Here is a 14746-nt window from a genome sequence, read left to right as displayed (position 1 = left end):
TTCATATAAACCTTTTAGAACAATGCCTGGCACATACTAAGCATTCAGACTTTAGCTGCTTTTTTTTTTTTTTTTTTTTTTTTAACTAATTGTGTGGTGCTAGGTGTGTGCTTTAGAAGCTAATCTCTTGGCTTGAGGGAATTAAAAAAAACAAAAAGCTGTGTCATCCTCCTTCCTACACTCCTCAGTCCAAAACTATAGCTGAGGTATTTTAAAGAATTCCTTCTCTACTCATCCATGCTGGCAGATTCCTACAAGCTGCCTCCTTAGATTGACATCCCCCAGAAGTTCTGAGGGAAGGCTAAGAAAGCATTGCTTAACGTTATGAATTGCTCTAGAATGAATTGTGTTGATTGGGGAAGTCTTTGTGGCTCCCTGCTTGCAGCACCATGTAAGTAGCCGCCGTGTCTGCTGGAGCCATCACGGAGTTCATTTAGAGGGAGGCTTGGCTGGGTGGCACCAAGTGCCACCTCTGATGGCTCCAGGTTTTCTTTGTTCCCCAGAGTGTATTAAGTCCTAAGCCATCTGTTTTGGCCAGTGAGACTTAAGCCTTGAGTGGCTGTCGTGCAAGACCTTGTCACTTCCCAGATTTTGGAGTGGTCATACACATTATCCCATTTGATCTTCCCTGCAGCTCTTCGAGGTTAACAGGGCAGAATGAGACGTGACCTGAGTCACACTTCATCAGCAGAGTGTGTAGAGTCCTGGCTCACTCACCCCTGACTCTTCCTGTCCAGGCTTCTGGAAATGCTGTTATTGAAAATTGTTATTTTGCAGGTGACATTGTTCAGGTTTCCTTCTGCCAAATTATATTGAGATGTTCGAAACAAGTTAGAATGCCCAAAACAGGGCCAGCCTGGGTGGCCCAGCAGTTTAGCGCCACCTTCAGCCCAGGACCTGATCCTGGAGTCCCGGAATCAAGTCCCACATCGGGCTCCCCGCATGAAGCCTGCTTCTCCCTCTGCCTGTGTCTCTGCCTCTTTCTCTCTCTCGCTCTCTCTCTCTCTCTCTCTCTCTGTGTATGTCTCTCATGAATAAATAAATAAAATCATTGAAAAAAAAAAAAGAATGCCCAAAACAGATGAGATGGAGTTTCTATGTATAGAGCTTTGTCACGTTCCCAAGTCAGTTTCCATTATGGAATCATTAAAGTGCCAGAGTATCTGTTAAAAGCAATGTCTAAAGGAAACATTTCTCTGATTTTTCAAATTGACCAGTGAGAGAGAGAGAGAGGGAGAGAGAGAAGCTGACAGATTATGAACCCATCAGTGTCTGGAAACAAGTAACTTTTCCGCAATTGTTTTTAAAATACTTCACCTAGAATGAAGACTCTCTAGGTGATGAGCTCTGTGAATGCAGTTCCATTTCATTTACTCAAGAAGCATTTATTGAGAACTGCCTATGTGCCAGGCAGTGTGATGGCGTTGGGAATGTTGTGATAAAGCTGGCATAGTCCCTGACCTGATACAGCTTAGAATCTAAAGAGGGAAAAGGATGACAGAGTTTGTAATCTCTAATTATAACTCGGATGAGTGTTACAAGAAAAATGGCACATGGTCTTGTCTGTTTGGGTGACCTTCCTTTTTCAGGGTGGTCAGAGACTCTTCTCTGAGGGAGAGACAGGCTAAAGCCAGAGAGGTGTGCAGGAGTTGGCCTGTTCCTGAGAGCTTGTAATAGTTGGAATCAGTCCAGACACTGTAGGTTGGTGCATGTCCTTGGGGCCTTATAGTAACAGTAGCTAACATCTATTCCCTCCTCATGCTCATAACAACTCTGAATGTGATGTGATTGCCCTCTCAGTTATGGGAAGAGACTCCAGCAGATGGTGGTCAGTAGCAAGGTCTTACCTCACCCCTGAGCCTGCTGGACCCCAGGCCCTGTGCCCTCCCCATCACCCTCAGCTGCCTCCCATGAGAGGGGCCAACTATGCTCCTGCTCCCCACGCCAGCTGGCCTCCAGCTTCTCTCCCTGTCCCCATCAGGCTTAGGTCACCTTATGAGCCTGTGTCCTACTGCTGTGAGAGCCTCATTTGGCTGGGAGGGAGGGGACCGTGCAGATATAAAATAGATTTGTTAGGGTGTCGTCATCCCACTTGTAGGAGAAATGCTGGCACATTCCTTTAAACTGAGTCACCGTCTTTCAAGTAACTCACTCAATTGTTAAATGGAATTCTTTTTTTGAAAGGTTGAAGAAGCATTTTAAAACAGGATTACTTTGTTTATTACCATTTATTATTTAAAGCCCTGCATAAATGTCATTTGTTAGCTCTGTAACCTTCGGCAAGTTACTTCTGTGAGTTTCAAGTAGGTTTTAAAATATTTACCCTGAAGAACTGAAGAAAGATTAAGTAAGGTGATGTATATGAAGTACCTGGCAAGTGCTGGGTGCCCAGTAAACTGGGTAAGTACTGTTAACCATAGAAATGCTAATACCCAGGAAGACTCAGCTCGCATTTACCAATTCTTGACAGTGGCTGTGGCTCTTCTCCACGCATCACGTCAAAAGACAGACCTGTTATTATCTGATCTGGCCCAGGCAGGTGCTCTGCTCATAGGGCCCAAGGCTCAGAGAGTATGATGACTCCTCAAGGAAAGAATGTGAAGGCCCTAACACCTGGCTGTTGGGAGCAGGTGACCTGGGTTGTCCTTTTGAAACCAGCACCCCAGCTCTCCCTATCTGTGCCATCTAAATGTCAGCTTCTCTTCTCAGATGCACAGTCTCTTACTTACCTCCCTGGCTCTGCTTCGCCCTCTTTGCAGACTTCCCAGGGATGTTGGTTCTCAGAGCCTCTTCCCCTGACCTCTAGCCCCCCAACCCCCACCCCACACTATTCACACTCACACTTTTATTTTGTTAACCTTCTCAGGGTTCCTGGGCTCAGTCCATTAAGTGTCTACTTTTGGCTCAGGTCATGATCCCAGGGTCCTAGGATCAAGCCCCACATCAGGCTCCTTACTCAGTGGGGAACCTGCTTATCCCTCTCCCTCTGCTCCTCCCCCCTGCTTGTGCTCTCTCTCTCTCTCAAATAAATAAACAAAATCTTAAAAAACAAAAAAACTTCTCATGCTCACAGCCTTGGAGGAAAATTTAGAATACCTGCAGTTCTGTCATTTAACCATCACCACCCAAAATTGGACTTGGTACCATGCCAGACTCCCCTCATATATGTTAACCAAAAAAATAAAACAGCCAGTTATTGTGCCAGCAGAATGGGTTTATTCAGGAATAGCAGAGAATTACAATTTGGGACATGCAAGCCATAGCAAAACCACAGACAAGTCCAACAAAGAAAGGAGAGCATTATTTTATGGAGAAGGAAGAAGACGTTGGGAGGGACTGTTCTGAACAGAAGGCCACTGGAGAAAAGCAAGAGCTCAGGGCGAGGGTGGTTCCTTACTGGCAGAGTTGCTGAGGTAGCAGATTCCTCGTAGGAGATGCAGCATCTGTTGGATCTGTAGTCATGATTCCCTCCTGTTACGGGTGCCTCTGCTGTTGGGTCTGTAGTCATGATTCCCTCCTGTTATGGGTGCCTCTGCTGGGGTCTGTGAGTGATGATTCTTCCTGGAATTGATAACAGTGGTGTGGTTCCCCTTTCTAGCCTCCTAGCTCCACATTAGTGAGGTTTCCCTTTATCAGTTTCACTTATAACAGGAATATTTTGAAAGAAATATTTTTCTGACTGTATCAGTTAGGATTAGCTTTGGCTGCAAGACAATCCAAAATAATACTGGTTTTTAAAAGATAAAACTTTATTTCTCCATTGGGTACAAGAAGTTAACAGATGGGCAGTCTGAGGCTAATGATGTTTTCACACAATGGTCAGGCATGTGATCTTCTCCTCCCTTGCTTTCCTGCCATCCTTAACATATGGATTCCACCTCCTGGTCCTGAGTGATTGCTTGGTCTCCATCCGTCGTGTCTACATTCCAGCCAGCGAGGAGAGGAGAGAGTAAGAAGATGTGCCTTCTCCATTTAAGGATGCCTCCTCAAAGGCCTCACAAAATTCACTCACATTTTATCGACCAGAACTTGGTCACATGCCCAGCTGAAATTTTGTCAATAAGGTAGAACATGTAGTATGGGCAACAAGCTGTCCCTGGCACACTGACATCTCAAATGAGCCATCTCTTTTATTCCTCATTCAGCTGCTTTTTAAAATCTTTGATGAAAAATGTCAAACGTTTGCAAGAAGAAAACAGTATCATGAAGCCTCATCAACATAGCTTCCACAGTTGTCCTCACTGCTGGTCATGCTTCTTTTCCTTTAGTACCTCTTCGGACTCCCCTGGATCATCAGAAGTAAATCCCAGACATCTGTCCTTGTTTTTGTTTTTTTTTTTGTGTGTGTGTGTGTGTGTGTGTGTGTGTGTGTATGTGTGTGTGTGTGTGTGTGTGTTTTTAAGATTTTATATATTTATTCATGAGAGAGAGAGAGGCAGAGACACAGGCAGAGGGAGAAGCAGGCTCCATGCAGGGAGCCCGACATGGGACTCCATCATGCCCTGGGCTGAAGGCAACGCTAAACTGCTGAGCCACCTGGGCCGCTCTGGCTGCTCGACATCTGTCCTTTGATCTGTAAATGCCCTAGTGCATAGCTCTAGGACAAAGCAGGCTTTTTCTGTGAAAGTCCAGGTAGCAACTATTTGAAACCTCTTAGGCTACATGTGATTTCTGCCACATATTGGTCTCTGTTGCATATTCTTGTTGTTTGATTAGTATAATTTTTTTAAAGGAATCTATTTGAGAGAGAGAGAGAAAGCGAGCATGAGCAGGGGGGTAGGGATGAGGGAGCAGAGGGAGAGGGCCGGAAACAGACTCCCTGTCCAGTGCAGAGCCTCATGTAGGGGCTTGATCCAGGACTCTGAGATCATGACCTGAGCAGAAATCAAAAGCCCGACACTTAACCAACCAAGCCACCCAGGTGCCCCCTTAACAAAGCATTCTTACCCTGAGGGCCTTACAGACAGCAGACCCTGGGCTGGACCTGGCCTACATGCAGGGTGTGATTTTCTACATTATTCATTAATATGTACCTAATGTTCCCTTTTCTCTGTGTTTTTGTCCTTACAACTTACTTGTTTTTTCAGAAGGGATTACCACTGCTGAAAGTCTCCCACATTCTGGATTTTGCTGATTGCATCTGTGCAGTATTGTTTAGCATGTTCCTCTGTCCCTTGAATTTCCTGTAAAACCAGAGACTGAATCAGATGCAGGTTTTCATATTTTGAATACTTCCTAGGTGCTACCCTGCACCTTCATCAAGAGGCATCTTTCCATTTTTGATGTTAGTAGTCACTGATGATTATTGCATAGGTCTATTCATTACTTAGCTGGGATACACTTAAATGGCTAACTTCCTATGTCAATTTATGGTTATCCTGAGTTATAATTCTCGGAGAAAAGACAGGATCAGTGCTTCATTCCTTCCCTTATTGACCAGTTATTGAAATAATGTTTGCTGGCATCCTTTAATGTGATCAGTGAATTGAGCTTTTTTCTGATAGTATTTTGAACTCATGGATGGAGCCATGCCAGCCAGGCTCTAGTACACTCAGGTTGTCACTCTTACTCATGCCCAGACCCCATCTTGGGCCACTGACAACTTCTTCAGGCTATTTCCTGAGTTCATTGTGACATGACCCTAGAGGTCTTTGATAGTTTTCTTACTTTATAGTATGAAAAGATAATTCCAAGCTCATCTGATACTTATTTTGTTTAGGTGTGGTGGTGGCAGTGGTGGTAAACAGCTTTATTGAGATACAATTCCCATACCGTAGATTTCACTCACTTACCCTATACCATATAGTGATTTTATTTATTTTTTTAGTGATTTTATTTTTAATATATCCACAGATTATACCGACACCACTGTCAATTTTTGAACATTTTCATCACCTCAGGAAGTAACCTCATATCCTTTATGTTTTTCCCATACCTCCTCTCCATGTCTTTCCATCCCCCCAGCCTTAGGCAGATACTGATCTACTTGCTGTCTCTATAGATTTGCCTGTTCTGGACATTTCACATAAATGGAATCATATACTCTGTGGCCTTTTGTGACCAGCTCCTGTTGTCAGCATAATGGCTTCTGAGTTATCCATGTTAGAGCATGTATCAGTACATGCTTTTCTTTTTATTGCCAAATAATATTCCATCATGTGGATATACCACATACTGTTTTTTCATGGACATTTGGACGTCTGAGTTGTTTCTACCTTTTGGCAGTTACGAGTCATGCTGCCATGAGCCCTCCTGTACATGTTTTTATGTGGACGTATATTTTCCTGGGAGTGCAGTTCCTGGGTCATACAGTAACTCTACGTTTGATCTTGTATTTTCTAAAGCAGCTGCATCATCTTATGTCCCCATCAGCAGTGCCTGTGGGTTCCAGCTGCCCCAGCTTCTCCACATCCTCACTGCTCCCACTTTTCACTTTAATACAGCCGTCTCAGTGGGCATGCAGTGGGATCTCATGGTGGTTTTGATCTGCACTTCCCTGAGAGCTAGTGATGTCAAGTCTCTTTTCATGTACTTATTGACTGTTTATATATCTCTTTGGAGAAATATCTGTTTGAATCCTTTGCCTAGTTTTTAATTGAGTTGTCTTTTTATTTTTGAGTTCTAAGTCCTCTTATCCATTTTTTTACCACAGAACTAGAACCAGCCATTCCTTGAAGGAGCCCTGATTCCCTTTGCTGGTAAATGGCATTTAGATACCATACCGAGGGGCCACATTCTCATTGCTACTGTTTGGTCATACAAAACACATCTGGAGTTTTTACTAGTACTTCCAACTCACATTCAAGACCACCAGGGTTTTCACTTAACCTCATCAAACTCATGTCTTAATTTTCTTCCTCCCACACTGAATTTGAGGTCTCCTCTGGCTGCCTTGTCTTTAGACCCTTTGAGGAATGCCAGGCAGTGCCCTGAGGCTGGACCAAACCTCTGGGAGCTGGCTTCAGGAGTCACTCACCACCCAGCCCGCTTGTGCACCTGGCATGCTGAGTATTGCCTATTCTTGGCTGCACGGGAGGAGGAGGACACTTGCTCTGCTCTGTTGCTGCCTCATACCCCTCATGCTTTAGATGTGAGTAGGAAGGTCCCTATTTGTCACCCCTGTGATTTCACTCTGCTGCCTCAGTACAGGAAGGTCCCCAGTGGCAGCCCACAGTCAGTGTTAGTGAAGAACCTGTCTGCAAACAGCTGATCGTTAGAGGTGCTGTGTCGTAGCCCCTCTTGCAGTCCCAGAATGTGACAGGGGGTCGAGTGAGGCAGGAGCAGGCACGGCAGGCTGATGGCTATGGAACAGGAGACTTTTCCGTCACGGTGTATGAGCCCCTGGAGGGCATCAGCCGCAGTGTGGTGTCCTCATGGTGGGGACAGCATGGCAGTGAGCCTTATGATGTGAGTGTTGCCCACAGACACACCCATAAGGAGCTCTTCCTCCTGCAGCCCACGTCTTCTGTGTCAGGCAGGAACTTCGTCTCGGTGCCAAGGAGAAGACGGGAGCAGATGGGGCTGTCTCTCCCTTACTCGAGTGCCATGGCTTGTATTCTGAATTGTTGAAGGTCACTTAAGATGGAAACAGCTCTGTGAGCATTTTCAGGATGAATAAGTATGATGCACTTAGAAAGATACGTTTCCAAATACCTTTTGGCTTTTGAAAACTGCTCATCAGTGAACTGGTAGCTGTCTGGTTTGCAATTGCCAGCTGTGCACACACAGTCTGGTACTGTCTCTCTGGGTCTTTTCAAACCCGTGCCTCAGGAGGATTCAGTATCTGACATCCCTCAGAAATTCTGCCTTTAGTAGGAGGAGCTGGGCACTTGCCACATTATAAATGGTCCGCTTTGAATGAGATGAGGGTTGTTGGCACACTGTGTGCCAGGTATGTGCACCTTCTTAGGATTCTCATCTGTCTTAGGGTTCTCATCCAGAAGGTGGAGGGGGTGGTAAAGCTGCCTGCCCCCTTTACACCCGCTACAAACCAAGGCCAGCACACCATGGAAGGGAGAGTTACTGCAGTCGTGTCATTGTTTTGGAATTCAACATACACTCGCACATATGTGCCTGCCATTCCGTGACTCTTGTGCCATTGCTCAGTAGTTGAGTTCACACAGCTGCCTCCCCAGAAAGATGACATTCTAATTATAATTGCTCGTGAATCAATGAAGAATTAGTGGAATTTTTCTCGTACGTCAGCAGATCCAAGTATGCAGGCCTCTATTCTTTCACCCTGTATGTAGAAAAGAGTGAGCATGGATGTGCGGCTTCCAGGACACCCTGGTCTGGCCCTCTGACCCCTCTGATACTGTGATGCTCTTCCCCTACAGCCTCTGACGGGCTTCTTCTCCCCTCCCACTGTGTGCTGTTTCTCCTCATCATGTCATCTGTCTCTTATTTTTCTGTCATGTCCTATCTGTAATCACCAGCTAGGCAGCTAGTCTTTAACTATCTGTGAGATATTATTTGACTTTATGTTGTGGTAACACATTGTGGTAACAGGAACATATGAACATTCTCCTTTCTTCCTCTAGTACTTGGCTCTCAGAGGTCTTCTCCATAATTCTCTAGGAATAGGCATTGGCTGTCATGGGGTGGGGTGGTGCTGATTCCAGCTGTACTGTGTATCCCTTTGGTTGTATTTTTTTAATTAGCATCTCAGAAGTAATGTTCATTGTAGAAAGTGTACAAAATGCAAAGAAACAAAAAACAAGAAAATAAGTGGTGTTTTATAGGCATACTTTTCTTCTAGAAATGTATTCTTGGTTCTGTTTTATTTCCAAAACATACTGTATACACACACATACACATGCGTGCGCATGCGCCAATGTGCCACCTGAGGCTGTGTTTCCACTTAACATTGTATTGTGTTGTCTTTCCATGCTGTCATATATTCTCGTGAGTTTGTTTTTTATTGGCAATGTAATGGTCTGTTTGGCTCTATCATAATTTACATAATCAGTTCCTAGCATTAACTGTTGAATTATTGAGTATCAAGTAGTCTGATATTATCTATTACATATAATGCCGTGATGACCATCCTTTGTGGCTTATTTTTTGCATACCTCTATGACATTCTCTATGACATAAAAAGACATATTAAATTTGGACACATACTTACAAATTATCCTCTAAAAAGGCTGTTGAAAGCATTACTCTCACCCACCGTGTCTGGAAGGTTCAGTCTCATCACCATCAAAGCTGGAGTCTCTGATGATTACTGAGCACTGGTGTGTACATTTGTGAGTTTCCTCTCTCATATTAGTTTTGGTATGTTCAGCCTTTTCCTCATTTTTGTGTTTCCGAAAGAATCCTTGCTCTAGGGAGGATATTAACTCTGCCTTAGCACATACGTTGCGATTCCTGCGTGTGGCATTTTGAGTGTGAAGAGCCTTTGCAGTCTGATTTAGGGACATGTTGCTGTTGCCCTCTTACACCCATTGCTGCCTCCTCTGTAACTTCAGAAATAGATACTCATGCTGGAAGCTCCACCACCACCTGCAACACCAGTAGGTCTTACCCAGATGTCCATCAACAGGAGAATGGATAAAGAAGTGGAGGTTTATCCATGGCTGGGAATACAACTCAGCAATGAAAAGGAACCAGCTAACCAGCTACTTGTGCCCTGCTGAGCAAAAGAAGATGAACAGAATAGTGACAGAGTAGGGCTGCAAACGTTAGGGAAAGTGAGGTGGGGCTCGTAATGGGTGCAGATTCTTCTGTAGACAATGCGAAGTCATAAAAGCAGCTGTGCTGGTGGTAGCTCATTTCTGTGAGCAAAAAAACCATCAGGTTGTCTGCAGTCAGTCAGTGGCTGAATTTATGGCCTGTGAATCAGATATCCATATAGCTCTTCAGAGAAAGATGGACGCAGATAAGGACATACTGCAATGGTCCCATTTCTATCAAGTTCTAGGCAAAAGTAATCTAAGAAATAGAAGTGAAACGGTACTGGGGTGGGGCAGATGGACCAGAGAGAGCAGCGGAAATGCTCAATGTTCTGAGTGGTGCATACATGGGGATTTGTGATCATAAGAACCCATCAAACTGGGGTAAAATGCATTCTAATTGCGGGGAGGAGGGGCGTGGGGACAAGTAGGTCCTGATCTTTTTTTTTTTTTTTCTATTTTAAAAAATGTTTTTTCCAAAGTCCTGTCTCTGCTGGGTGATATACCATTAACTTTCTGTCCCTTGACAAAGATGCCAACCAGTCATCTCTGTATACCAGCTGCTACCACACCCAGCACCAGCTCGCTTTGGGAAACCACCTTCCCCTCACCAGAGGTTTGCTCATTAACATAGGCAGCATCCTGTATAATGCAATGGCTTTTAAGAACTAAAGAGTAGTTCTTGCCCCCCACAAGCTGACTGGGAATCAGATCCACTGGACTTTTAATTTCTGTACTAAACTTAGTCATTTTGAGACCATGGGGTTTGTCATTTCCCCCTTCCAAGAGGAAGTGCCATTATGCATTTGAAACTTCTCTACATGTTACGAAGGTATTTTTGGAGGTTAGGGGACATTTTGGAGAGTCATGCAGATTATCTAAGTCAAATAATACTGCATTTCTGGCGGGTGGGAAATCTGTAGGCACAAAAGACTAAGTACTGGAGGACAAACGAGTGACCTGCCTTGTGGTAAATACCAAGCAGCAAGGAGCTTTCTTAGCACCTCATGCTTCTCTCTTGTATGGGGTCTAGGAGCTGGTCAGACTTACCATCGAGAAACAGGGGCATCCATCTCCAACCAGCCCAGTGAAACCCAGTTCCCCAGCCTGCAAACCGGACGGGTGAGTTCTGACTAAACCCTCCAGTCACTGTGGTCACCTTGGGTCTACACTTAAGAAAGAATGGGAGCTAAAGTAGGTAGGCTATTTTGAGGCATGTATTCCTTTTCAGTGACTTGTGGGTGAGCACCTGTATTACTGTAAAATGTGTACAGCTCAAACACGTTTTGAAGTAGTGCCCGTTCTCAAGGTTAACTTATAGTCAGTGGGGCTCTTTCTCCGGATACCATGTGAGTGTGCACGTGACCACACCTGTACTTTTCCAGAGCAGCTTCCTTTCATGATTGGAAAGAACTTTGAAGGCCTGGGTTTTGGGGATTTGGCTTGAGAGCTTTTAGCTTTGTCAAGAAAATAAACTGAGGGCAATGTGGACAGTTTTTAAGGCCTTGCAACAAGTACTACTACAAGCCCCTAGAAAAAATATAAAACATAAATTTGGAGCCTTTGGAGAGCCTTTAGACCATGGAGTCTGAGGCTTCCTCTTACAGACAAGGAAACTGAGATGCAGTCAGGAGGACTTGGCCAGGCTCCTGCTGTGTGTTGGTGATCCACCCAGACTCAAAACCCATCTCTGCTGTGGAGCTCCAGACACAGTGTCTAGGGCTCCTGCCCCTCGGCCCGGTGCCCCCCATTATTTCCATGCTCGGGTCCCATTGCACCCTGCCCAGGACCTCTGTGTGCTCTGTAACCTTCTGTAATCCAAGTTCTTCTCCTTCTCCAGCCAGTCTGAGCTCCCCCTGACAGATCGCGAGGTGGAGATTCTCAACAAGACAACTGGCATGTCCCAGTCGGCCGAGCTACTCCCAGACTCAACAGATGAGGAGGTTGCGCCCCCTAAGCCCCCCTTACCTGGCATTCGGGTGGTTGATAACAGGTAATTGTTTTTCTTGCACCTTCTTCTACTTATGATATAATCTAATGAAAGAATAGGTAGATGAACAAAATGAAGACAGTGCCATTAGGTCAAGAACTTGGAACCAGCCCTTTGCTCTTTGGAAGCCTTAGAATCTTGATCTTTCTTGGGAAGGGCATCTGTGGAGGATGTGAGCCCAGCCCCAGTACCTTCCCTTGCTACACACTCCAAGAACTCCCCTTGGAGTGCCTTATAGTCTCAGTATAATTTATTATAAAAGGATAAGAAAGGATTTTTCTGATTTTTGGTTTTTTGGCATTGATAGGATTTATTTGGGCAGTGATGGTGTGGGACAAGAGTTGAAAGTGTGAAAAGTAGGTGTAATGTGTCTGATAATGAAAGAATCCCACATTCTATACCCTAATGTCTTTTTAAAGAGTTTTTGGGTTATTCGGTTTGATAGAATTTCTTGGTCTGTTTCAGTCCTCCACCAGCATTGCCACCGAAGAAAAGACAGTCAGCTCCATCCCCGACCCGAGTGGCTGTTGTTGCCCCCATGAGTCGAGCCACCAGTGGCTCCAGTTTGCCTGTTGGAATTAATAGGCAGGTAATGTAGCCCCATCTGGCAAGGCAGAGGAAGGCTTTGGGTTTGGGAACTTTAATCCTGAAGCTAAAAGAAACCCAGTGGTCTTCAGCTCCTAGCACTGAGAGGATCATTCCTTCTCTTGACAGGACTACAGGACCTGGTAGAAATTCCCACATGGCCGGGGAGGGGGGGGGGGAGGAATGGAGAGACTGGAGCTGAGGAGTGTCTCCTGAGGACATCTGAGCCTGGCCCCAGGGCCCTCGCTTGCCACACAGTCCCAGCACTCGTAAAAGCTTCTTTCTCAGAAGTCACAGACATGGGTTTTTATTGCTTACATCAAAGACAGGCTTTCCAACCGGGTTTCTGAGTTTGGCAGTCTCCTTCCCTAAGTAAACGTACTGATTTCTCTCCCCTGGACTCTGCCACCATTTCTCAGAAGTGACTTGGGCTTTTTATTTTTCCACATGAGGATTTTGATGTGGACTGTTACACACAGAGGCGACTCTCAGGAGGCAGCCACTCATACGGCGGAGAGTCGCCCCGTCTGTCCCCCTGCAGCAGCATAGGCAAGCTCAGCAAGTCAGATGAGCAGCTGTCCTCTCTGGACAGGGACAGCGGCCAGTGCTCCCGGAACACAAGCTGTGAAACACTAGGTGAGTCCCAGGCATCTTGGTCATTCCTCCTGTTTCATCATCTTTTGGTGGCTGCTCTGGGGTCACACGGCCCTAGCCAAGTCGTTCAGAACCTGTTTTCTCATCTGCAGAGTGAGGGTACCAATATCTACCTCTCTCAAGGAGGTTGAAAGTTTGGATGAAATCACATAGGAAATCCTCAGATGGTAGCCATTATTATGGTTAATCTGTCAGTGTACCATCTGACTCCCTTTGCCAGCATTAAGAACCATCTGTTCAGAGCTGTAGATGAAGGGGGAGAGTCCTTGACGACTTTTGACAGAGGGTGAAGTCAAGTGACCAGCACATGCTGACCTCCTGGTTGGTGCAGAGCATGTGCCGTGGGGGCCGGAGGAAAGTCTAAAAGGCACTTGGCAGGAGATTTCAAGAGCGTTAAACTGCTCATGTCCCATGAGCTGGACATTTCACTTTGAGAATTTATTGTAACATGATCAGAGATTTATAGCAAGATTTCTATCCAAGGACATTAATCTCAGCATCACTGGGAGTACTGGTAAACTGGAAGCTAACGACTCAGCGGTAGGAAATCTGATGAGTTGTCATATATCCACTTGGTAGAATAAATATGTAGCTCTGAAAAATCAGTGACAATACACTAGATAAAATCTAAGACCATGGACATCGCAGTTTCTCAGTTGGATTTAAAAAACAAAAAATCCTAGGGGGGAAAAAAGACTTTTAAAGAAATCCATCAAAATGTAAACAGAGGGCAGCCCGGGTGGCTCAGCAGTTTAGCACCGCCTTCAGCCCAGGGCATGATCCTGGAGACCCAGGTTTGGATCCCATGTCAGGCTCCCTGTGTGGAGCCTGCTTCTCCCTCTGCCTGTGTCTCTGCCTCTCTCTGTCTCTCTCTGTGCCTCTCATGAATAAATAAATAAAATCTTTTTTTTTTTTTTTAAAGTAAACAGATACTTAAATTACGGGACTGTGGATGATTTTTATTTTCCTGATATGGGTTTTTTTGGCCATATTTTCTACAGTGGTCACACATATTTCTTTTCTTTAAAATAAGAAATTAGGAAAATACAAAGAACAGGGTAGCAAACAGCCATTTTCCCACCTGCTTTTACTTTTTCAGAGGGAGAAGAATGGGCAATATAAAATAAAGCATATAGATGAGATGGGAATTATGTTTGCATTGCACACGAATAAAAGGGATTAGGAAGAGCAGAGAGTTGGATGATTTCTTTCTGCAGGGCCTTGTGGCTAATGGGTATGTTTCTCTTGTTGTGAACACAGATCATTATGATCCTGACTACGAATTCCTTCAGCAAGACCTCTCTAATGCAGACCAGATACCTCAGCAAGTGGCCTGTAACCTTAGCCCATTGCCAGAGTCTTTGGGAGAGTCTGGGTCTCCATTTCTTGGCCATCCTTTCCAGTTGCCTCCAGCGCCTGGCAGCTGTCCCCAGCCAGAGGGGCCCTTGGCCCCAGGACAGCAGATAGACATGCCACCTGCTCTCCCTGAGAAGAAGCGCAGGAGTGCGGCCTCCCAGACCACGGACAGCTCTGGCTGCAGGATGTCCTACGAGCGGCACCCCTCACAATATGACAATATCTCGGAAGATGACCTGCAGAACCCAGCCTCGGTCCCGTCCATCCCCTTCACGCCCTTTGCTGCTATTCTCCCCTTTCAGCAAGGAGGGTCCTCAGCCTCTGTCGAATTTGTGGGTGATTTCACTGTTCCTGAATCAACAACGGGTGACCCAGAAAAACCACCTCCTCTACCAGAGAAGAAAAACAAACACAGTAAGCTTTTGTCGAGCTGTTGTCAGGAAGCATACTTTGTAACCTAAAATGGTATTGTGTTTTATCTGAGCGT

At 45.3% G+C, this 14746-nt stretch overlaps 1 protein-coding gene across 15 annotated transcripts in view; it reads left to right on the top strand.

Annotated features, from left to right (window-relative positions):
* Window positions 1-14746, top strand: part of RAPGEF1 (Rap guanine nucleotide exchange factor 1) — a 135509-nt gene that overhangs the window by 79643 nt on the left and 41120 nt on the right. For all 15 annotated transcript variants that reach the window (XM_072778415.1, XM_072778419.1, XM_072778417.1 and 12 more), the window contains 5 exons: window positions 10708-10796; window positions 11515-11667; window positions 12130-12253; window positions 12702-12885; window positions 14164-14673. In XM_072778415.1, coding sequence (XP_072634516.1) covers window positions 10708-10796; window positions 11515-11667; window positions 12130-12253; window positions 12702-12885; window positions 14164-14673 — 1060 coding nt within the window. The remainder of the gene's footprint in view (window positions 1-10707; window positions 10797-11514; window positions 11668-12129; window positions 12254-12701; window positions 12886-14163; window positions 14674-14746) is intronic.

The sequence above is a fragment of the Canis lupus genome, chromosome 16 (genome assembly GCF_048164855.1).
Source record: "Canis lupus baileyi chromosome 16, mCanLup2.hap1, whole genome shotgun sequence".
NCBI lineage: Eukaryota > Metazoa > Chordata > Mammalia > Carnivora > Canidae > Canis > Canis lupus.
This window is presented reverse-complemented; position numbering and strand designations above follow the sequence as displayed.